This window comes from Thalassophryne amazonica, chromosome 10 (genome assembly GCF_902500255.1).
Source record: "Thalassophryne amazonica chromosome 10, fThaAma1.1, whole genome shotgun sequence".
Taxonomy (NCBI): Eukaryota; Metazoa; Chordata; class Actinopteri; order Batrachoidiformes; family Batrachoididae; genus Thalassophryne; species Thalassophryne amazonica.
Genome location: NC_047112.1, coordinates 107,008,453 through 107,031,563, shown reverse-complemented (window position 1 = coordinate 107,031,563; position 23,111 = coordinate 107,008,453). Strand labels below are relative to the sequence as shown.

At 39.6% G+C, this 23,111-nt stretch overlaps 1 protein-coding gene across 2 annotated transcripts in view; it reads right to left on the bottom strand.

Moving 5' to 3' along the window:
- hdlbpa (high density lipoprotein binding protein a) overlaps window positions 1–23,111 on the bottom strand; it is a 60,379-nt gene that overhangs the window by 16,551 nt on the left and 20,717 nt on the right. For both annotated transcript variants that reach the window (XM_034180695.1, XM_034180696.1), the window contains exons 3-23: window positions 17,401–17,512; window positions 17,155–17,315; window positions 15,736–15,951; window positions 15,449–15,655; window positions 11,401–11,616; window positions 10,087–10,293; window positions 9,888–9,995; window positions 9,690–9,794; window positions 6,970–7,048; window positions 6,739–6,878; window positions 6,554–6,658; window positions 6,321–6,434; window positions 6,114–6,200; window positions 5,908–6,039; window positions 5,606–5,824; window positions 3,385–3,606; window positions 3,070–3,288; window positions 2,828–2,966; window positions 2,608–2,756; window positions 2,432–2,536; window positions 2,215–2,349 (exon numbers count right to left, since the gene is read on the bottom strand). In XM_034180695.1, the coding sequence (XP_034036586.1) occupies window positions 2,215–2,349; window positions 2,432–2,536; window positions 2,608–2,756; window positions 2,828–2,966; window positions 3,070–3,288; window positions 3,385–3,606; window positions 5,606–5,824; window positions 5,908–6,039; window positions 6,114–6,200; window positions 6,321–6,434; window positions 6,554–6,658; window positions 6,739–6,878; window positions 6,970–7,048; window positions 9,690–9,794; window positions 9,888–9,995; window positions 10,087–10,293; window positions 11,401–11,616; window positions 15,449–15,655; window positions 15,736–15,951; window positions 17,155–17,315; window positions 17,401–17,476 (3,141 nt within the window). In that variant the 5' untranslated portion in view covers window positions 17,477–17,512. The remainder of the gene's footprint in view (window positions 1–2,214; window positions 2,350–2,431; window positions 2,537–2,607; window positions 2,757–2,827; window positions 2,967–3,069; window positions 3,289–3,384; window positions 3,607–5,605; window positions 5,825–5,907; window positions 6,040–6,113; window positions 6,201–6,320; window positions 6,435–6,553; window positions 6,659–6,738; window positions 6,879–6,969; window positions 7,049–9,689; window positions 9,795–9,887; window positions 9,996–10,086; window positions 10,294–11,400; window positions 11,617–15,448; window positions 15,656–15,735; window positions 15,952–17,154; window positions 17,316–17,400; window positions 17,513–23,111) is intronic.

Below are 23,111 nucleotides of genomic sequence, written 5' to 3'. Positions count from 1 at the left end.
AAAACAGTTGCATGTTCATTCCTTCTTATGAGCAGCTGTAAAAGTATGTTCATGATAGATTTAATATCTCGTTATAGTCGATCAGATGAGCTGCACTGTGCGCGCTGATGCAATCACTTGCACTTTTTTTTTTTTTTTTTTTTTTTTATTGTTTGTGCAATGTTCATATACATGGCTCATTCAAATAATCACTGAAATTTCTGACAAATCCATGTATGCCTCATTCAAGGTTTTATTATTTGGTGGGACCAGGGCTTTATTCTGATGCTCATGAAGAGGGACAGTTGTCTCTAAGCTAATTGGCCAGTTAGCTGCTAATATTAACGTCTACATTAAGCTACTTATTTATATTGATAACTGTAAATGTCAACAATGATAATTTCATTAGCCTTAGCACATATGTTATGTATTTGCTGTAACAGCGGTCATGTTTGAATAAGAAATGTGATAACGCTAATGTTTTATAATGCTACATTACAGTACTAAAAATAAGTTCCTCTTCAATGGACGACTTTTTTTTACCAAGTCAACATGCACACCTCAGCAAGCAAATATCCTGACTGGAGCCATCTTGAACATGTTTGTGACTAACATGAGACCCCTGTCCATGGTTGGCAATTGAGGTTTCAAAGAGATGGCCAAGCAGTTGAACCCAGAATACCATGATAACTACGTACCAGGCTGCTCTCACTTCACCATAATGATGGAAAAGAAATGTGATTCAACCTTTGAAGGTCACTCTCTCTCAACTGCAATTTGCTTTACTGGCATGAATGTATTAAAACAATATTGCCAACAATAACATATAGTAAAATAATTAATGAAATTATATAATAAACAATAGCAACATTCAAAGACAAATAACAGCTGCATGCAATAAGCTGCAATTATGTATGATCGACTAACCGCAAAAATAATCAGTAACTACTCAATTATGAAAATGATAGTTTGTGGCAGCCCTACCCAGCAACATGCATTCTCACTAGAATGAGTAGGGCTGTCACGATTAGGAATTTCTGGAGATGATTAATTGTCAGACAAATTGCGATTGATGAATATATTGTCGTCTTTTTTTTTCTTTTCCCCCCTTCTTTATATTCTACTATTGTAGTATAATTACACAACTCTGGAAGAATGTTTGGCTTCTGTGAGTGGAGAAACTGGGAATGGTGCAACATTTTTATTTTCATTTTACATAGTCCCAGCTTTTTCTGATTTGTGGTTGTTTGTTGCATTTCTGAAATTGTTTCTCCTCAGTCACGTTTTGTGCTTAAACACTGCATTAAGCTCAATATTGAACAAGTAAATACCTTTGGAAAATAACAGCTGTTAAAGTTCAGAGTTCTCACCTGCTTTTTGTGATCTGTGCGTCTGAACATCACCACAGCTTCTCCATGTCAGGGTTTTTTGTGGCTCAGTTCATTCATATATTCTCATTTTTTAAATATGTTTTTAAAGCTATTTGACCGTTTATTTCATTTCATGATCTCATAAATTCAGCATACGACACGCACATGGTGTGAACAGGACGGTAACGGCAGAATCACACCTTTAGAGAAAGTTCAGAGAGAAGTAAAGGCAGCTCCACGTTTTGGGTTTTTTTTTTTTTTTTAACTTGTTCACTCGGGTTAAAATCCTCTGTTCCGCGCTCGATGCGCATTGATGGTTCTCAGACCGTAATGTGTCACGCCTGCATTCAGGAATCTCCCTCACGCACCCCCTCCCTCGCAGTCTGCAGCCTGCGCGCACATACACACACCTCATTTTAGACGGCTTTTGAAGAAGATGGCCACTGTTTTAATCAGCCGTCTTATCCAAATGGCAGGATGGATCGCTCTTCAGCCTCCATGTTATTGTCCTGCCTTAAGAGGAGAGCAAGGCTGCAGCACAATGACGTCAGATTCTGAGTCGTTTTATGCTTTGTGGATAAAATAAATAATTCACGGTAATCGCGAATACGAAAAATTGAAAATATGAAAAATAATCGCGATTGACGAATACTGTAATAATGGTGACAGCCCTAAGTATGAGATATTTCAAGTGTGACCAAATAAGTAATGAAATAAGTTGACAGACAGATTGGCAAAATACATTATGATTTACAGTACGATTCTGACTTTACAGAGAACAACCTTAAAGGAAAATACAACTTTCTGGACCTTTACATGCGACCTTTAAAATCCCAAACCAGACAGTACACCATGCAACACTAACCCGATCCTCCTGCTCGGCCTGCAGCTCTTTGACGCGCTCCAGGAGGCCTTCTTTAGCACGGTCAAGGTGAGAAGACAAGCCAGTGATGGAGATTTTATCAGACTGCTGCTCAGGAGCAGGCACTTGAATGTTTACCTGGAGGCAGACAGTGACATTACTCAAAGTGGCAGAAGTAAGATCTTGTGGATCCTTATTTTAAGAAGTCTCACACACACACCCCAAATTCATCCATCATCTTGCGAATTCCAACTCCTTTCTGTCCAATGATGTATCGATGAAGCTCAAAAGGCACTTCCACTTCAACAGTGACAGGAACCAAGGCCTTAAACAAAAAAATAAACAGTGAGCAAAGCAGTCACTGAGGAAAGTAAGGTTCCATCACTAAATACTAACCCTCAATGCTTCCACAGCAGCCTCACACCTTTCTTTGCGACCAGAAATTATGATGACATCACATTTCTTGGGTGCATTTGAATCAAGAACATCCTTCACTTCTCCATTTTCTTCTCCATTCTCTTGCACAGCAGCATCTGCAGGAGAAGCTGCCACACAAGTGTAAAGATATACAAGAAAAGTTTACAGAAGGACTCCAATCTGACATTGTCTCACTTACCTTGTGGGTCCTCGCGCTCTGGGAACTTAATCTGTACATTGTGATCTCTCGTAATCTGCTGGATTCGTGAGCCTTTGGGACCCATGAGTGAGCGGTGGAACTTCTGAGGAATCACACATTCAATGGTAACTTGGGCATCCTATAAGTGAAAATTTTTCATTGGGGGGAGGAGAAGAGAATCAGTCATGTGACAAAATTAAAATGCAATACTGCTATAGCAAGTCTAAACTGTATTCACCCACCAAGTCATCAATGAGCTCCACCATGCGTTTCTTGGCTGCCTCTACACACTCTTTGGCTCCTTTGAGTGTTACCCTGTCACTCTGAGAACCAGTGCGAGGGAAGCTCACCATTACGCCACCATACTCATCAGCAATATCTCTGAGGACTTGGCCACGACGAGCCACAAAGTAGCGGTGGTGCTTTAGATCAACACTCATTATGTCCTCAACAACATTGTCCTAAACAAGTAATGCAAATGCTTAATATTAAAGTATTATCAGCCAACATATTTTTGACTCAAGTATCCAGCTACAGCATACTCAACTGATACTTACCAGACTCTTGATGAGTTCCTCTAGCTCCTTTTGGGCCTCACGTACTGCTTCTTCTGTACCCACAACAGTGATAAGCTCCTGATCTTGATCCTCTGCTGTGGGAAAGATTATTCTGGCTCCGGTGCTATCACGAACCTTACGAATGTTACCACCTCCTTTACCAATGAGGAACTTGTGATATTCTGGTTTTGCCCGCAGCTCAGCAGTGTGACTCTTCGTTTGCTAAGAGAGAAACTTTAGCTCATTTATATACATATGGCCAGTGTAACAAAAAAATATAACTGCTAAAATACCCTCAGCCATACGAGCATAAAAATAGGAAACAGAATATGATCTTTTGATCTCTTAAAATGGATCAAGGTTAGCCATCTTTGAACTTGTTCAAGGTATGTGTCCCAAGTAGACATGGGCTGATAACCGGTTTCACGGTATACCACGGTATGAAAAAGCCACTATCAAAATTACTAAAATTTCCCGTTATACCATCCCTACGGTATGAGCGGGTTATGAGAATTAATGACAGGCAGAGCGGAGGTGGCTGCTGCCGCCCTTCCCCCTGGCACGCCACTCTGTCTGTTTACAGGCGAAGCCTGCACTGATCTTTTCCCTCTGTCTTAAAGGACCAAAGTCGGCTTTTTTGTGCAGAATAGCCCTTGAAACCAAAAACGGTGGCAACAAAGCACCATAGCTATGGCCTGTGTCGAACCTAGAGCGATTCAAGATACCTGCAAAGGATTACATGGAAGGAGTAAACTTTATCCCATCTTTGAAACCACTGAGAAGTACAAGCTGTGGACTTGAGTCGTGTTGTGGTCGACCAAATTTCTCCCACAAACGTGTCAAGAAGGACAAAAACATCTATTCCAAGCACTTTGGTGAAGCTGGGCCACGTATTGAGCATCCGGAGTTCCAGATGTTATTCCAGCCACATTTCTCCCTAAGCAAGTCAGTCATGTATCCCCCTGAGCAGAAGCTACATGTCTAAAAGAGTGACTATTATTTTGGTATTTTCTCTAAAGTTATCAGTGGTATAGTGCTCACAGCTGTAGACATCGCGTCAATTAGTGCGCCTGAATCACACGCGCTTCATATGCAAATAGCCATAATGTTGTCAAAGTACATTTTAAAGCTATACATAATACTGTCAAACAGCAGTATTTTTGCCCACGGTTATACTGTCCATATCTCATACAGGCCCATGCCTAGTCCCAAGAATGTTCCCTGTGAATCTGAAGACCCTGGCAGCAAGTAGGACTGGACTTATGCTGAGCACAGACAGACTGACGCAAGGCCTTAGGCCGGGTTCACACGGCAGGATAATTAGGCCGATATCAGACCCGATTTTCCCCTTCCGACAATCTTAAGGATGCTCCGACAATCGTGATGACGCTAAAGATAATTTTATCAGATATTCCTGCCGTGTGTGGTGTGTTCAGAGCGCTCTGATCTGCTCGGAAGCACGTCAGGAACGCTCCGATCCCAAATCGGGGATATTCAACATTTTGGATTTTTTGGCCCGATATCGCAGTGTGTGTTGTGTCCTCCGACCACAAACTAGCACACAGCCTGCTGAATGTGACGTGCAGTCAATCAGAAAGCCAGGTGACGGATGTACGGAGTGGAAAAGAAAATCAAAACAGCTGTTCTGACTTACCAGAAAGTCTGGTGGTCATGCTGTCTCCACTCGTTTAAAAAAAACACCTTTTCTTTTTGTATTGTTTTTTTTCCCCTCTTAAATAGTCTACAATGTATCTTCATTTGTTTACTCTGATGTCACGTTTAATCTCGAGAGATTTTGCAAGATTTCCTGTCTGACCTGAGAACGTTCATGTGTGGCGGTGTTGTCCTTACCGTGTGGCTGAACACCACACAGTGTACGACCATCACTGTTAGAGCTATGATTTTTTTTCTTCACGTGTGTGGTCTCAGGTTTTGGAAAACTAAAGAATTTTAAAATCTTGTCGTGTGAACCAGGCTTTAGTAATATCCAATGGCCATATTTTAGCCTCTGATAACTAGTTCATTACATCCATCATGCTCAATAATTACTCAACTCCCACGCTCTAAATCCTGAAGTAGCTGAAACAAACTTGAGTGACATTTTTGGAAGTAGTTTCATAAACTGATATGTTTCCAATGCTTTTTCAGTATGAAAACATTAAGAAACTAGATTTCTTACACTCCGCTAGTAGATTGCTTAAGAAAAATCACTCATACAAACCTTCTCCTCTGCCAAGGCAAGAAGCTGCTGCTTGGCTTTCTCCACTTCATCTACTGGGCCACGGATGGTGACTTTATCAATCCCTGAGCCTTCATTGGGAAAGTGGATATGAACACCACCACACTCCTCCATGATTGAGCGTACAAATCTCCCCTTTGAGCCGATCAAGGAGTTGTGTAGCTTGGAAGGAATGGATACCTCTACCTCTGTGATGTTTGCCTGAACACAAGGACATCAATTAGGTCTCTACACTAGGTTGCTCACTTTGCTCAAACATTTGAAGGCTCAACAGCTATACTTACAAGCTCCTTCTGAATGGCCAAGATCCTACTTCGGGCAGCCTCACAATTTGCCTTCTTACCAGTGATGACAATCATCTCAGAGTTGCTGTTCTCAGCAGGCAAGTCTATTTTTGTGTTTGTTTCTTCCCGGATCTACAATTTATAATTCAATTAAACAAACAAAGCCAGGTGAAATATTCCATGACATCTAGATAGTCTATTTATACCTTCTTGATATTTGCTCCTCCTTTTCCAATTATGTTTCTGTGGAATTGCTTGAAGATTGGGACTGACACAGTGTAGCTGTTCTCCACCTGCCAAATGGGCCATTGAAGGTTAACACTGAAGTATACCAGAAATGCCTGGAAACAGTTTCTACAAAGTACAACTTCATGGGAATATGCTTACTAAATAAAGAATACATCAAAGTTTACCATTTCAGCCACAATCTTCTGCATGAACTTGGCACATTTTTCCACCTCCATTCGTGGGCCTCTAAGTTGAACAATATCACTTTTCTGTGCCGGGTCAGGGAAGTTGATGATTACCTTGAACAAATAATTTTAAAAGGTTATTGTTCTGAGCCCGTTTAATTGCAGACAAAATGTAATCAAATCAAAAAAAAAAAAAAAAAAAAAGCCTGTACAGAGTCCACCCTTCAACACACCTCTGGAAATTTGTCACGCACTTCTTTTATCTTCTCCCCTTTCTGGCCAATGATGGCTCTATGAAAACGCTGTTCAATGATCAGGTCCTTTGTACGCTCATTCTCCTGCAAAGACGTGCATTCAGTCATGGCACATCAAGATTTAATTTGAAACATATTACCCACAAAGTCAACTCTAACTTCACCATGCGTGACGCAAGCTCAAGCAGCTCCTTCTTGGCTTCCTGCACACCTTGTGGATCCCCCTCAATACGTATCAGGTTGCTTTTTTCATTGTCAGGGGGGATGCGGACAATCACCTTGTGAAGCTCTTTGATGCGGTTGACTACAGATTAACAAGTTATTTTTAAGGATGCTGAAGTAGTAATTTGTTCACATTTGAGTGTACCAATTTAAAGTAGTAATGCAATACTTACTGTTGACACCCCCTTTCCCAATTAGGTGTCTGTGGAATTTGGGATCCACGCTAATCTCTGCATAGTCTATACGGTTTACCTATTAGGAAACAGCATACAAAAAAAAATATATATATATATATATATATATACACAAAGCTTGTAAATCAAACAAATTTAATACATCAATAATGGCTATAAGACTACCAAGTGTAGAGGGTACTCATTTTTTCATCTTTATATTTCCTTACTACATGTACTTCAAAATATAGCACAATTTCATTATCTTAGTGACAGTTACGTCAAGTATTATAAACAGTGCCATGCACTGAGCAAAATAAACCTCATGTGACTACACCATGGTTTTACAAGAACACAATAGAGTGACTGACAGATTAATCACAGATTAGCACTTTCAGTTAGGCCTTTCTTAATCCATAAATATCTGTACTTTAAAAGATTAAGATAAATGTTTATGTTCTTATATTAGTAAATAAAATTGTCCCCCCCAAAAGCTACTTTTATACAGAAATATGACATGCAACACTTCTGCATCACACTAAGATTCATTTCCACCAAGTGGCTGAGTCAGAACAGTAAAGTATGGCTAGCTTTTCCACTGCCAGCAGTACCCTTCTGTTTGGTAGATGTCGACATGCTCGTCATCCAGAGCACACAAGCTGTCACACAGCCTCACCCCCCCACGGAGTCCACACAATGCCATTTAATGTTGGTGGATCATTAATAGGATTTATTTGTCGCAAGCAGGACACTAAAGAGATGACCGATGGCTGTGGTGAATGTTGCTGTAAATAAACAGAGTATTGTGACGCTTTCAGCTTTTAAAATAAGTTCTATTTCTTGTTGTCGGTGGGACAAAGCTCTGGCATCCTGTGGTTCAGGCTGAGAACTGCACCCGGAGCAGACAAACAGAGGAACTTCTTTAAAAACACTGTTTATTCAGTAATTTCCACAATAAAGAATGAATGCATTTCCCAGACAGACAGTCTTCCAAAACAAGGGCATCTTATGACAAGGTTCAAAGTTTGAATCACAACTTTGTGACGTTTGTGTGTCAAAATTATTGCGTCTTCCAAAATATATCTATCAAATACTTTCACTTTTTCTAATGGGAAATTGTGTGTACTGTCTGATGGTAACAATTATAAAGGTCTATTTGATCTTATGTTGAATTCTGAGGGTTTTTTGCCAAAAAACAGGCAAAACTAGCTGATTTTGGTGGGCAAAAATTTTTCATGTCACATGTTTAATAAGCTCTGTTCATCAGATGTTCCATATGTATGATTAAAATTGGCTATAGATAATGTGCTTGTGATTTCCTCTTTCGAAAAAAAAAAAAAAAGTATACTAAAGCTTTTACAGGATGTCATGTCATACAGTGTAGGAGAATCCTCAGAAGTCAGTTGAATCTTTAAAATTTTTTCTTCATCACAGGGTGACAATTGGAATTTCAGTTCCTCCTGTAGTAATAATTTTCAAGATAGCTTTATGTGCAATATATCATTCTGCAGAGATTTTAATGGAGAAGGTGATACCAAAAGCAACTATATTACTCACATTAGATAAAAAAATAAATACTTATTTACTAATCCTACCCCCTTATTTGCAAATGTGTCCAAAAATGCATGACATTGTTTTAAAAAAAAAAAAAAAAAAAAAAAAAAAAAAAAAAAAAAAAAAAAGCCTAGTATTTTTTTTTAATCAGTCTCCAAATTTGAACCAGATAAATTAAACTACATTGTTTACAATAAGTTTACTTTGAATTATTAAAGTTTTTTTTGTAACAGGAGACTTTACTAATTATAGTGTTAAGCTTATCTGTATATTTTAAGACTTATTTGAATTGTAATAGCAGAAGAGATGCAGAGGTGCACATTTTAAAGCATCAAGTTTTGTATTTAAGTTCAGAAAGGTAAACAATTAAAATCAAGTATAAAACAGTTTATTTTTCTTTTGTTTTACAGAGTGACTGAAAACAGACACCATGCCAAGACAAATAGGTACATACCTTAAAACCTGTGTAAAAAAAAAATACTGTTAGCAAGTAATATCTCACAAGCAGTTTACATGATACAAAACAATCAAAATAATAATCAGAGGGCAAGCTGATAATAAAATGCAGTCCATTTAAAGACTACCTATTTGGAGAAAAAAATTGATTCTGATACCATGTTATTAAACGGCTTGTAACATCATAGTGGTTGGAGATTCTGGATTTTTAACTTCATCTGATTCATGAGAAAAAAAATTTACCCTAGAATAACATTTTTAATAATTTAATTGAAAGTTGATTTTTTTTTTTACCAAAATGTCACAAGATGTGACTCAGACTCTGAACCCTGTCCTATGTGGATAACAGTTTTCATCAGGCTATGATGAATCCCACTGAAATGACCTAATAGGTAAGATTAAGATTTATATTTAGTGTGTGAATGGTTTTAACATTTGATGGTTGCCTAAGGACTAGTTTAATCAATGGACCACAGTGGGTTAGCGCCTCCCTTTTGTAACTGTTCCATTATTTTGGTACTCCAGGTGAAGGGTGCCAAAAGAGTGCTACGGTATGGGTCTGTTATGTTGGTGCGAGTCCCTAAATCTGAACGTGAAAACACAAAATAGCGTTCTGTACCTTGCCACACTGACCCAGACTGCTCAGTGGAAACTAGGTTCAACACTAAATTACACTTTTGGACACCAACAATAATTGACTCAAATCTCACCAAATCTGTAACAATGGCTTCAATCTGGCTCTGCACCATCTGTACTTCTTTGGTGGGACCCTCCAGGGTGATTTTATCTTCTCCTTCAGTAAACTCAATATGCACCTGCATTTGTATAAAAAAAAATAAAAAACACGCAACACAGAAATTAAAATAATTAAAGAGTATTAGGAAACAAAAAGACTCAATTTAACAGACCTTGGGTGCTTGTTGAGTAACTTTAGCCAAGTTCTGCCCCTTTTTTCCGATAATGAAACGATGAAGCCAAGAAGGAGCCGATACCGAGGAAACGGTGTAGCTGTTTGCCTAAGAACGGAAACACTTTTTAGTCATCTCTTATGACAGAATTATTGACAAAAGGTTGCCTGAAATAGCTTGGGGGGAGGGAGCGCCAAACCTTTGCATAAACTTCAGTGAGGGCCTGACCCAGTCGGTCTGGCTCCCCACGAAGGATGACCGTTTCAGAGCTGCTGTCAGAAGGTGGGATCTCAACCGAGACGCCAGTTCTATCCAAGATCTCTTGCAAGGTGTTTCCTTTTGGGCCAATGACATACTTGTGCTGAGACTTCTTTACCTCCACTGCAATGGTGGTAACATTCTTCTTCTATAATAGGTGTTAAAAACTAGAATCAGGGAAAGCCAAGCGAACACTGCAACATGGGTTATGACTTTTAGGCGATATTTAACAAAGTAGGTGCAAGTTTTTTTAATTTTCAATTCTTTGTAAATGTGTTAACGTTACCCAGTGAGGTTAAACTTATTTTCTGAAGTGACAGTTGCACCCAAAAAGTAGTAAAAGTTATAGATTAAAAACATCCAGTTTAAGCACAATATGAAAGTTGGCAATTAAAATAAAATTGGTTACCAGGGCTTTTGTTAAAGGAAAGAAAAAGCTGCTATGATGAACACCTGCATGGACTCATCAATTCTTGTGTTGTGTTCTGTATTGTAAACCTTTTTGGTAGAATGGCCTAAGCAGTGGGTCACCCCTTTGAATCTGGTCTGCTTGAGGTGTCTTCCTCAATATCAGAGGGAGTTTTTTTCTTACCACTGTCACCTGTGTTCTTGCTCTAGGGGTTGTAAGGTTAGACCTTACTTGTGATAAGCACCTTGAGGCAGCTTTGTTGTGATATGGTGCTATATAAACTAAATAAACAATTAAATTGATGAACAGAATAGTAGGGTAATACTAAGTACATGTACAACATGTACAAGGTACAGGCCTGGTCAATTATTGGCATCCCTGAACTGCCACTATGTAATTAAATATGTTCATGCAATGAACAGACAATTTTGAGACAAATTTAATGACTTAAATTACATCCTTAAACAAAAAAAGTGACCATTTTAATTTACGGAACAATGTGCGACAAGGTGATGTTTGCCACATACATAGAAGTACGGCATTCCAATACATGATAATTTTGTTAACTTACAGTGTTTAATACTGAGCTAGAACACTCATTGGTTTCAAATATTTATAATATCAAAAGTTACATGAATAATTTTACAATTTTGAAGAAGAATCTGCAAAAGAGAGAGAAAAAAAAAAAAAAGAGTTTCTGCAACCCGAGATACCAAAATTGTAAAGTTAGTCATGTAACTTTTGATATTAAAACTATTTGAAACTGAGTGTTTTTATGTTCACCCTGTACTTTATTTATCAGAGATAAATTAGCCACCATAGCTTTGCGATCATCCGTCCACGTACCTTATCTTCATAAATCTTCTTTATCATAGCCACAGCAAGAGCCACCTGCTCTTTTTCCCCAGTGATGACAATCTCAGTCTTGTTTATGCTGGGAGGGGGCACATTAATACGGGCACCAGTTTCCTGCATCAACTCTCCTACTACCTTACTGTAGGCACCAGTAATGAATGGATGGTAGACCTTATCAATGCTCACCCTCTCCACGGCCCGTTTGTCCTGTTTGGTGGGGGGGTGAGAGAGAGTATAAGTAAATACAATGTGATCATGAGGATTACATAAATACAGCTCTGCACCCAGAAAGAAAACACCTTTCATAATACTGAGCCATGTTACTACATACTAACAATTGGAGCAAGAGGTTGCAAAGTCAGCAAATGTCTTGTGCATCATCTGTACATTAGGTTCAACAGTTCCATGCATTCACAAAAATCCATCCAATTTATACCTCAGATTTATCGCACTGCAGAAATTAAAAATATGAGCCATTTTCCATCAGTGGTTCAACAGAAAAATCCAATTTGAAGTCTCCAAATATTTCTATAATTTAAAAAAAAAACAAAAAAAAAACTGACGCTTATCCAAGTCACTAAAATCGATTCAATTTCAAACCCCAGTGCATTACAGGTGTACTGCACAGTGCATGAAAATACAAAAATTGTTGCTAGTGGCCACTCATAACGTTAAATACAACCCGATGCCGTTTCAAACTGCTGGATACCGTTTAAAGATCTTAAGTCTACAAATCATGGCCAGAAACCACCACTCATTTAGAATATCTATTTCAATCTAATATTATTTATGATAGTTACAAGAATTCAGTTGATCAGTAGTTAAAATACACAAAAACATTGAACACAGGGCTGCCATGCTAGACAGAACACATCATCCCTGAAAGTGTTAAATATTTTTATACAGCAAGTCTTTCGTGACTAACATCTTGATTTTTCATTACACTTCAAATAAATTTTTTTAGGTCAGCAGAGTCACAACCATGTGTGTTGCTAGGTTATGCCACACTCGTATTTCACTTAGACACTTTGCAGAGAGGTCAAATGTGATCACCTGCTCTCCGCCATTGTACCAGGTGCACGAATGGCCCCACCTTTTAAGTGTACAGAGAGCAGTGTTAGATGTTCGTGTGTGTGAGACACCTGGAATTTAGCCGACACCTGACGAGAGGGAGGGATCAAATGAGCACGTGCAGGGCATTCACTGTCTTTCGGACGCCTGTGTGCACGAATGTTGTGGTGACAGGTCTACGTGGCATTTGAGGAGGCTCTGAATTTTCACAAATGGCATGCAATTCCTCCTTCATGTGCTAGTCTGCTTCAATCGTGTTATGTGTGAAGGGGCCCTAAACCAGGACAATGACAACCCCGGCACCCAGACTCATTCAGAGCATCCACAGTCTGAAAATATGACAGCACTGGCCGCAAAGCGTAACCTGTCTCACCGCGCTGCACTCGTGATACACTACACGTTCTGGGTCCAAGTACAAGGCGACTTGTCTTGAGAAGGGACATCTTTCACACTCAACACCACAATAACGACATCATTGAAGTATTACTGACTTTGTGGTTTCAAGTCATTGCAGGGCCTTGACAGTCTCTTGCATGCCCAGAATAGTTAAGTTATACAATTTTTTTTATTTATTTTTAAATCAAACAGAGGTAACAGATCATTATTATTACAGCCATTTGCCAAACAATTCACATTCATTAAGGTGAGGAACCACAGCCATTTTAACCGAAATGTTCTTTAATAAAGAACATGTAAGTATCAGTGGTGGGCACAGTTAACCAAAAAGTTAGCTTCGATAACAGCTAATCGGCTAAGTGAAAAGTTATATTTTATGAACCTAAACAGATAAACCACCCAAAAAAAATTATCGGAAGCGATAACTTTCAGTATTGTCTCTGGTACACTTGCAACTACTAATAAGCTGATTTAGAGTTTTAACAGCATGATCACTTCTGGCAGCATCAAAGGTGACCACAAACTCAATGAGTCAGCACTTCTGTCTTTGTGTGCCCTGCCCACTGCTGGAAGCTTCTGTTTACTACATAACTTGCAGCATTGAAGCAGTTGAGAGGAGCAGCTAAGCTCAACTCTCTACACACAAAAAATATATTATCCCTTAACAGCATATAGCAGTGTCACTGTGAGGTAGAGGTCTTGGAAAATAAAGCAGCTTTGACTTATGGTTTTGATTGATAAAACAAGTTAATCCAGATAGAATAACTCAATGTCAATTCTGTCATTTGTACAAAGTTAAAATATAACATCTTTTAATTTTAAATAATGCACTAATTCTAAGATTAAGAACAAACACAGACAGATGCCAAAGGGATCATGGGTAAAATGAGCCTCCACTAATACCGATTGGTCTGGACTGGACTCATTCATTCTATGTAAAAACCAACACACTGTGAGGTGTGTGTTGGTGTTCACATATAAAAGCGCTTCTGTAAGATACACACACACACACACACACACACACTTTCAAAAGCAAAAAAATCAAGTAGTAAATAAATAGAACACTGCCATCTATTGGCAGTTTTAGAAAATGGACAGACGCTCACCCCTAGCGACAAAGCAATTTGCTTAGTGCGCATATAACAACTTCATACAGAAACTAGCGCATTGCCTGTGGGGACCTAGATTGGGTAGTGTTTATAAAATAGGTAGCCGACATTTTTCAAGGGTGGTATTAAATTATGCAAAGTTTCTATAATGATTTAGAATGGCGTGCGGGTCCAGAATGTAATTATCAATATCCAATTTTTACAGCTATTCGCCCTATTGACGTTTCAAATCCCGCAAAACTTCGAAGAGGTTGCCTCGCTGCAAGATCTCAGTAACACTGAACTGCATTGAGACGCTCTGATCATGCTGCACTTTAACTGCTGCACACGGACAACACCATTAACATCGCAACATAAAACTATTATTATATTGTGCCTAAAACTCATGAATATATTCTCTGGGTTTATAGACGTTATTGCATTTGTTTTATGTAAACGTGAGAATCACAGGCTGTCTCTCCGTTATTTGCAATGGGAGCTGCTGTGAGCTACGCTCGCTTCCTGAGCATGTCGTTCCGGGGGAAAGTGAAGTTTGCTCTTTAACGTCTTGATTATTGTTCTTTACAACACCATTTGTCCTCTTTGTTCCAGACTAATATATATGTCTGAAATTTGGTTTGCGTTTATTAAATTCCACGCAGATTAACTCACTCGATGCCATTGACTCTAAAACGCGTCTTTTCCGATAGTAACGCCCCACGCCAAAGACGCGTCATCGAGCCAATTTCTTTTCTTCTCTTGTGGTATGTTTGTTGTTGACATGGACATAGAACTCAATTTTCTATGGGTCTTGAAAAAACACTCAAATGCTGAAGAAATCCTGGCACTGGGATGTTCTGGACTTTGAAAATGGCTGGCACTCAATGAGTTAAACGTAGCAGACACAGATTATTTGTTATAATTGTTTTAGTAAGTTTTTAGGGTATCATACATACAGTCTCTTATTAACGTGACGAAATGCATTAAAAAAATTACATTTTTGTGGTATAATATGCATTTACAATTGTCATGTGGATTCTCTATGTTTTACTGCAGCGACTCTCTGGCGCGCAAGGGATTATGGGATATGTCAATAGGGCAAATGCAATATCTGTAATTTCTCCAAAAATATTACTCCCATCAACGGCCCTTTTTTGGTATTCATCCTTGACCCAAAATATATAAGCATACCCAATGACAAACAGCAGTTCTCCCCAGTTTGTCTGTGATCGCTGCCGTACACATACAAGTACACAGAGGCCACTTGGCTTTTAAGATATAGATAAATGGGGCATTCTAACTTAAGACATTGATAAATTGGAATATGTGAAGTAAAGAAAATATATATTTCTAAAAGTTTCAGCCAAGGTGTATAGAAACTTATGTCCATAATTCAATATTTGCAGCTTTGTGCTAGCATTAAATACTGTTACTACAATAAAAATGGATTTATTTGGACACTACAGTTTGAGGAGTGATGCTACCTGCTCAGCAGAGATCAAAAGAATCTCATGCTTTGCCTTCTCTAGGCCCTCCTTGGTACCAGAGATCTTAATCTGGTTGCTGGGGTCGTCCGGTCGTGGGATCTGGATTTTGGTGGCAGTCTTGAGCTCCAGCTCCTGAAGCTTTTCCCCATTTTTGCCAATGACAAAACGATGGTGCTCCTTAGGGATAGCAACAGTAGCTGATGCCTATTAAGAATAAGGTATTCAGAGTTAAAAGACAAGTGTGTCAAATTTAGAGTTCTACATAACCATCACAGGTACTCAACCTGAGTCTGCAGTCGGGACACAATCTCCTTACGGGCCTTCATCACAGCATCCAGCTTTCCGGAAACCATGATGGAAAGACCCTGATCTTTTGCCAAGGAGAGTTCCAGGTGGGCTCCAGTCTTATGCATGATTTCTACACAGACCTTTGCTTGCTCTCCTTCCCCAAACTGGTTGATGTCCTTGTACTTGCGCTCCTCTAGCGGCACATGGAAAACCTGTTCACAGTGAAAGCAATGAATATGAAACAATTAAATTAGTGGTGAAGGGCTGACCAGTCAAGACATTTCATTAGCAAGTAGCAGATTTATGATGTTTGCCTTCATACCACAGTGATTCTGGTTTAATTAAAACCAATCTAGAAGAGGGGAGGGGAGCAGACAACATGAATGAAAAGACTAGGAGAGATTAACAATTTTTGCAGGAGGGAATATTGTGACGTCCAGCCAACTAACCAATAGCTAAAATCTCAGTACAGATCACTTTGGAATTTTATTAACATGGTGGGTGGGAGGCAGGGGCGACTTTTCTTTTTATAAAGGATACTGAATTGCTAGTTTATACACTTAGGCCTCATTTTCTGTCTCAGGAAGCAGTAAAATTGTGTATGGGGCAATTATTGTAGCAAACGTATTTGCAAATGTGTATTTTGATCCACAACTGTGGAACCAGATCCACAAATGTGTTAAAAAAAACATGCGTGTAACCATGTGTCTGATAATCAGGTCACTCGAATGGATGTGTTCTTACACGTGACTTGTGCTACACTTCTGCCACATGAGATGCATAAATGTGTGCAGTGATTTGTACTTGGAGATTAACCACCAGGGGGCACAAGGACCAGCGATAGTCACAGCTGCCATTTTAAGCATGGCCGAAGAACATCCTTGAGAGCGTTTCATTTTTTGTTTTTCAGAGACCAGGAATGAATGAATCCTCGTGTGTCTTAATTTTTAATAAACACAAGAATAAAAATGGTAATAGGAAAATGCTGACGGTTCCTTTCAGACAGCTGCACGTCAAGATCCATGTAATTCACAAAGAACAGAGGACGTCTCATTCTGGGGGAAAAGTGTTTGGTCTGTTGCAGAATGTTTGGAAAGAGGTGTCATTTGAGTTAAAATGCCAAATCTGCCACTCTAAAGGGAGTGTGACAAGCAGCAGTCATTTTAAAATTAAAGCAACGGGTGCAAAACTGGGTGATTTTTTTTTTTTTTTTTTTTTTTTAGAAAGCGCAAAAGATGTCCAAGTGCACACTTTAATAAGTTTGAAAAGCACAGAGTAAAACCATTGTTACTTTGCTGAAAAGGTGCTCCTTTACGAAAGTGATGGCCAGAATTTTGTCATATGTCTAGATTTTTATTTTTTAAATAAATACTCCCTATGGATTTGTAAGTGTAGTAACTTAAATTATACAGTACCTGGGTGATAATAGAGGATTTCAGGGGACGGATCTTAGTCCAGGCACTGGAAGTTTCCTGGGTCCCCTCAGATAGAGCCGCCTTCTCTGGTAGAGGTGGAAAAGCTTCCTTGTAGGTTGGGAGGGAGTCATCTTCGCCAGCACTGGGTCCTGTCACAGCAGCTGAACATAGAAGAGAAGATGACGACAGACTGTTACAAGCTACGTTTATACTGTGCCAACAGCTACATATCCAGACTACACTCACCACCACTCTGCTCTGGCAAAAGCCCACTGCGGCGAGCATTGAAGCTTTCCTGCGTAAGTACAGCGACTGAGCTCATGGTCAAAATCCCACGTTACAGAGTCCGAGTGTGTCACTGAAATTAAGAAGACATTCATATCATTTATACCAGGTTGATTTTTTGTGTGTTTACAAGTAGACTTTCTACAGGTAATGATTATGCAGGAACACAGAACTGCTCCTAAAATGTTAAAATGTCCACAAATCATCATCAGATCAATTAAGGGACACGGGGAGTTGGAGCCTATCCCAGCAGTCATAGGGCATGAGGCAGGGTACACCCTGGACAGGACGCCAGACTTGCAGGGCCACATATAGAGAAACAAACGCATTCACATGCACACCCACAGACAATTTAAAGTTTACAATCACCTAACCTGCATGTCTTTGGATGTGGGAGGAAGCCAGAGCACCCAGAGGGAACCCATGCAAACATGGGGACAACATGCAAACTCCACGTAGAATGGACAGAGGTGGGAGCAGACTAACCAAAACTTGCATCAAAAATAAATAAATAAATAAAACACACGCATAAGTTATTGTTATTTACATTAATTAAGATCCTATTGTGTTCTATTAAGCCCCTCCATTTTGTCAGGTGATAACTTCACAAGGACCACAATGGAAATAAGCGTTCGTTTTATTGTGTTATCCATGTATCACTGATATATTGACCTTTGCATGTTTATTGATGTTGCAGAATGAACGCGATCATAAACAATACTTTATTTACCTTTTAATGCTGTCTGCAGGAGGGTGTGTGTACACATGAGCTTTTGAAATGAACAGAAGTTACTGCTGACTGGCATGTTGGATTGGCAGCCAGAGAGAGACCAGCCAGTGATGTCACAGTGCCTCTCTACTCTGATTGGCTGTCACCATGTCCTTCCCAGAATCCCAACCCCCAGAAAAGAAAATAAATAAAAAATTGCATGATGCATAGTGTTGGCCATATGAGCATAAAAATAGGAAACAGAATGCGACCTTTTGACCTCTTAAAATAGGTCAAAGTCAGCCATCTTTGAACTTGTCCAACGTCTGTGCCCCAAGAATGTTCCCTGTGAATTTGAAGACCCTGGCAGCAACAGGACTAGACCTATACTATGCAGGCACACACAGATGGAAAGAGAGACAAGGCCTTCACAATACCCGATGGCCATAGTTTTGGCCTTGGGTACAAAGACAAAATCTCACATTTTTAAGATGTCTGTTTTGTTAGTTTATCCTCACTACCATAAACTCAGACTCCAATATATCAGCAAGTCGCCATCTGTCCACCTGTCCTGTTATGGGGTTAGCCTGCTACCTATGCATGCATCTATGTAATAGCAAAGACTGAGTAAGGGGCATTAGAGTGGAGAGCATACAACAGCGAACCAGCCTGCATTATTCCATCCAGAAAGTTCAATCAATCAACCAACATTTATTTATAAAGCACCTTACAGCACCAACTGGTGTCCAAAGTGCTTAACATTAAAAACAAATTCACAAAAATAAAACACATAGAATAAAATTAACACATAAAAGAACATGAAAATAACGGAACATGTCACCTCCTCACTAAGTGTTAAAAGCCAGTTTAAATAAATAAGTTTTTAACTTAGATTTAAAAAGTGCTAGGTCAGGAATAGTATGTAACTCAAGAGGTAGCTCAAACAGTCTGGGGTCAGCTACTGCGAAAGCATGATCATCCCAGCGTTTATATCTTGACCTTGGAACATCTAAGTAAAGCTGGCCAGACGCCCTTAATGTCCTACTGTAGGTGCACAAAGTTAAAATTTCAGACAAGTAGGGAGGTGCAAGGCCATAAATAGCTTTAAAAAACTAATATTTTAAAATCAATTCTAAAACGAACAGGAAGCCAGTGGAGTGAGTACAGGACGGGCGTAATATGCTCACGTCTAAAAGTGTTTGTTAAAAGACAAGCAGCAGCATTCTGCACCAATTGGAGACGTGCAAGAGAAGACTGAATAATGCCCGAATAAAGTGCATTACAATAATCAAGTCTGGAGCTGATAAAAGCATGAATGGCTGTCTCAAGATCACATCTACTGAGAAAGTGCTTTATTTTAGCCAAAAGACGAAGCTGGAAAAAAATAGCTTTGACAACAGAGGTTTATCTGTTGATCAAACCTCAAACAGCTGTCAAATATCATTCCCAAATTCTTGACAGCTGGTTTTACATAGTTAGCCAAAGCACCAAAATTTGGTGTTACCACATTTAGTATGCCAGAGCGCTCAAACACCATGATCTCAGTTTTACCATCATTCAGGTAAAGGACGTTTTGGGACAGCCACTGCTTTACATCACGAATACAATTAAATAATGATGACAAAGCATCACTCCCACAGATTTTCAATAATATTCAGTTCTACGGACTGAGATGGCCATTCCAGAATGATGTACTTGTTCCTCTGAATGAATGCCTTATAGATTTTGAGCAATGTTTAGGGTCGTTGTCTTGTTGAAACATCCAGCCCCGGCACAACTTCAACTCTGTCACTGATTCATGAACATTGTTTTCAAGAATCTGCTGATACTGACTGGAATCCATGTGACCCTCAACTTTAACAAGATACCCAGTACCTGCACTGGCCACACAGCATGATGGAACCACCTCCAAATTATACTGTAGGTAGCAAGTGTTTTTCTTGGAATGCTGTGTTCTTTTTCAGTCATGCATACCACCCCTTGTTATGTCCAAATAACTCAGTTTCATCAGTCCACAGTATCTTATTCCAAAATGAAGCTGGCTTGTCCAAATGTGCTTTAGCATACCTCAAGTGACTGTGGCGTGTATGCAGAAAAGGCTTCCTCTGCATTACAGCATCTCTTTGTGCAAAGTGCACTGTATACGACAGTCTGCAGCAAGATCATGTTGTAGGTCTGTGGGTTGACTGACTGTTTTCACCATCCTTTACTTAAGCTTATCTTATATTTTTCTTGGCCTACCACTTCGGGCCTTAACTAGTATTGTGCCTGCAGTCTTCCATTTCCTCACTATGTTCCTCACAGTGGAAACTGACAACTGAAATCTCCGAGAGCTTTTTGTATCCTTCCCCTAAACCATGATGTTGAACAGTCTTTGTTTTCCGGTCATTTGAGAGTTGTTTAGAGGCTCCCATGTTGCCACTCATTAAAAGAGATGCAAAGAGCGGAAACATTTGCAAATGGCCACCTTAAATACCCTTTCTCATGATTGGATTCACCTGTGTAAGGATGTCAAGGATCAATGAGCTTACAAAACCAATTTTGTGTTCCAATAATTAGTGCTAAATGTATTCAAAACAACAAAATGACAAGTCCATGCTTGGAAAGCAACAATTCTGAGATGTTTTGTAAAGAAGAATGGTCCAAAATACCTTCAACCAGAATCCAGATTCTCATTTGAAGCTATAGGAAATGTTTAGAGGCTGTTATTTCTGCTAAAGGATTATCTACTAAATATTGATGAATTTTTTTTCCTGTTGGGGTGCCCAAATTTATGCACCTGCCCAATTTTGTTTAAATTATTATTATTGCGCACTTTCTACAAATACTAGAAACTTCATTTCATTTCTCAAATATCACTGTGTTCGTCTGCTATATGATATATTTAACTGACATTTCTGGTCCAGAAAACCAATGATTTATGAAGGAAAATCATGAAAATTATCAGGGGTGCCCAAACTTTTGCATACAACTGTATATTACCTTAATAATAGCTGCAGATGGCATGAGACATTACCACAAATTTAGAACTTTCTGCAGTGGTTATTCAAATTGTAACCTTTACAACTTTACAATGTACTTGCCAGCAGACAACTTTACTGATTAATTTAAATCCCTTTGTTCTGATCAGCAACCCCTTGTTAGTCCTGAGCATACAGCCATCATCTTTTTCCAGCGTTTTTTTTCCTTCCGCCTTACTCATTAAATATACACCCACCACAGTGCCAATATCAAGTTCATATACATTGTGTTGATGGAAAAATTGATCAGGATTTTTAAGGCGTTAAACTGCATAGTCTAGCTGGTTTTGGGTGTGTTAAAATGCCCCAATATATAACCAAAACATTGACTAACGCTTCACTGCAGATAACGAGGGGAGAATCTGTTTGAAATAAAGTTAAATGAATATGATTTCAGGAGGGGATGTTTGGAAACATGCTAATCTCTATTTTCCTAAAGCCCATTTCACATTGGTGTATTCGTAGACCTGCGTATTGCGGCATTGTTTCATTTCAATATGCCGAAATGCGTGAGTACTCAACCTTTTTCCGTGTTCGTAGATCTGCTTGCAGCTGCGTGTGTTAGCTTTTTAATGTGTGCACACAGGCGCGTGTATCTTGCCGCTATTTAAACCCAATTCACTCCTGCCGGCTGTGCAGAACAAATCACTGCACTTGGAAAACAGTGGACTGTATCATGAGGTTTCTTACAGTTTCATTACTGCCACGTATGTAGCCAAAGCTGCTAGTTTCTGCCTCTGTGGAAGTGTGCTCTGTTCTCTACTGCACGGTGTGGTGCACATCAGAAACAGAGTCATTTAACTTTATTATTGTTATTTGTCTTGGTGGATCATTTTCATTGTGTCCAGATGCTACTGAGTCTGGCTGTGGTAAAGGCTGCTGTGAATGAAGCGCTGTGACTCGTTAAACTTTTAAAGCTTCGGTTGCTCTGATCAGGTCCGCTGATTTGATCAGACCTGATCGATCAGGGCGTCTGATGATCGCACAGACATGCAGCAATGAAGCTGTTATTTTAAAGAGTCACAGCTCATTTCAGGTTTGATCAGACATGATCAATCAGGGCGTTTGATGAGCGAACCGACATGCAGCGATGAGGCTTTTATTTTAAAGTCACAGGTTTGATCAGGCACACAGAGACAGAGAACAACCGACCTGCTGTTTCTGTTGTGTTTCTGGATTTCTGAGTTGAGGTTTGATTCTCTGTTCTGAGCACACACAAGCGCTGTGGGCTGTGTGATCATGTTCTCAAGCTGATTCCTCTGGATTCACGCACTCAGTTTTTGGTTTTGTACAGAAACGCAGTGTTGCACAGACTTGCATGCAGTAACACTGTGCTGCGCAGACCTGCTTAAAACTGTGTCCAGCCCTCTACACCGAAGAAAATTAAACATGTTTACTGCCACCACTCTACTGGTGGTTGACTCTCACTGCGGTATTGTATCACTTCCTGTTCCGGAGCACAGCGGTGTTTTGCTGTATCTGTTAGCTGTTTAATCTGCGCAGTTAGATTGATCTAGTTAACTAGATAACTATTTGTTTCACAGTGTAATCTTCACGTGCCTTAACTAAAGCACTCCCTCTGCTGAATCACCTCTAAATTATTTAGACATTATTCACGTTGAGTGTTTTTAGGAATCCGCTAGCTTAGTGCAGCTACTAGCTCTTAGACGGTTTAGCATGGAGGCTTCTCCTGTCTCTCCCACACTTTTCTGCTCTGGGTGTGAAATGTTTAGTTATTCCTCGGCCTCCTTTAGCAGTAATGGTACTTGTAATAAGTGTAGCTTATTCGTAGCTTTGGAGGCCAGGCTGGGTGAATTGGAGACTCGGCTCCGCACCTTGAAAAATCCTACAGCTAGCCAGGCCCCTGTAGTCGGTGCGGCCCAAGGTAGCTTAGCCGCCATTAGTTCCCTCCCGGCAGATCCTGAGCAGCCGGGAAAGCAGGC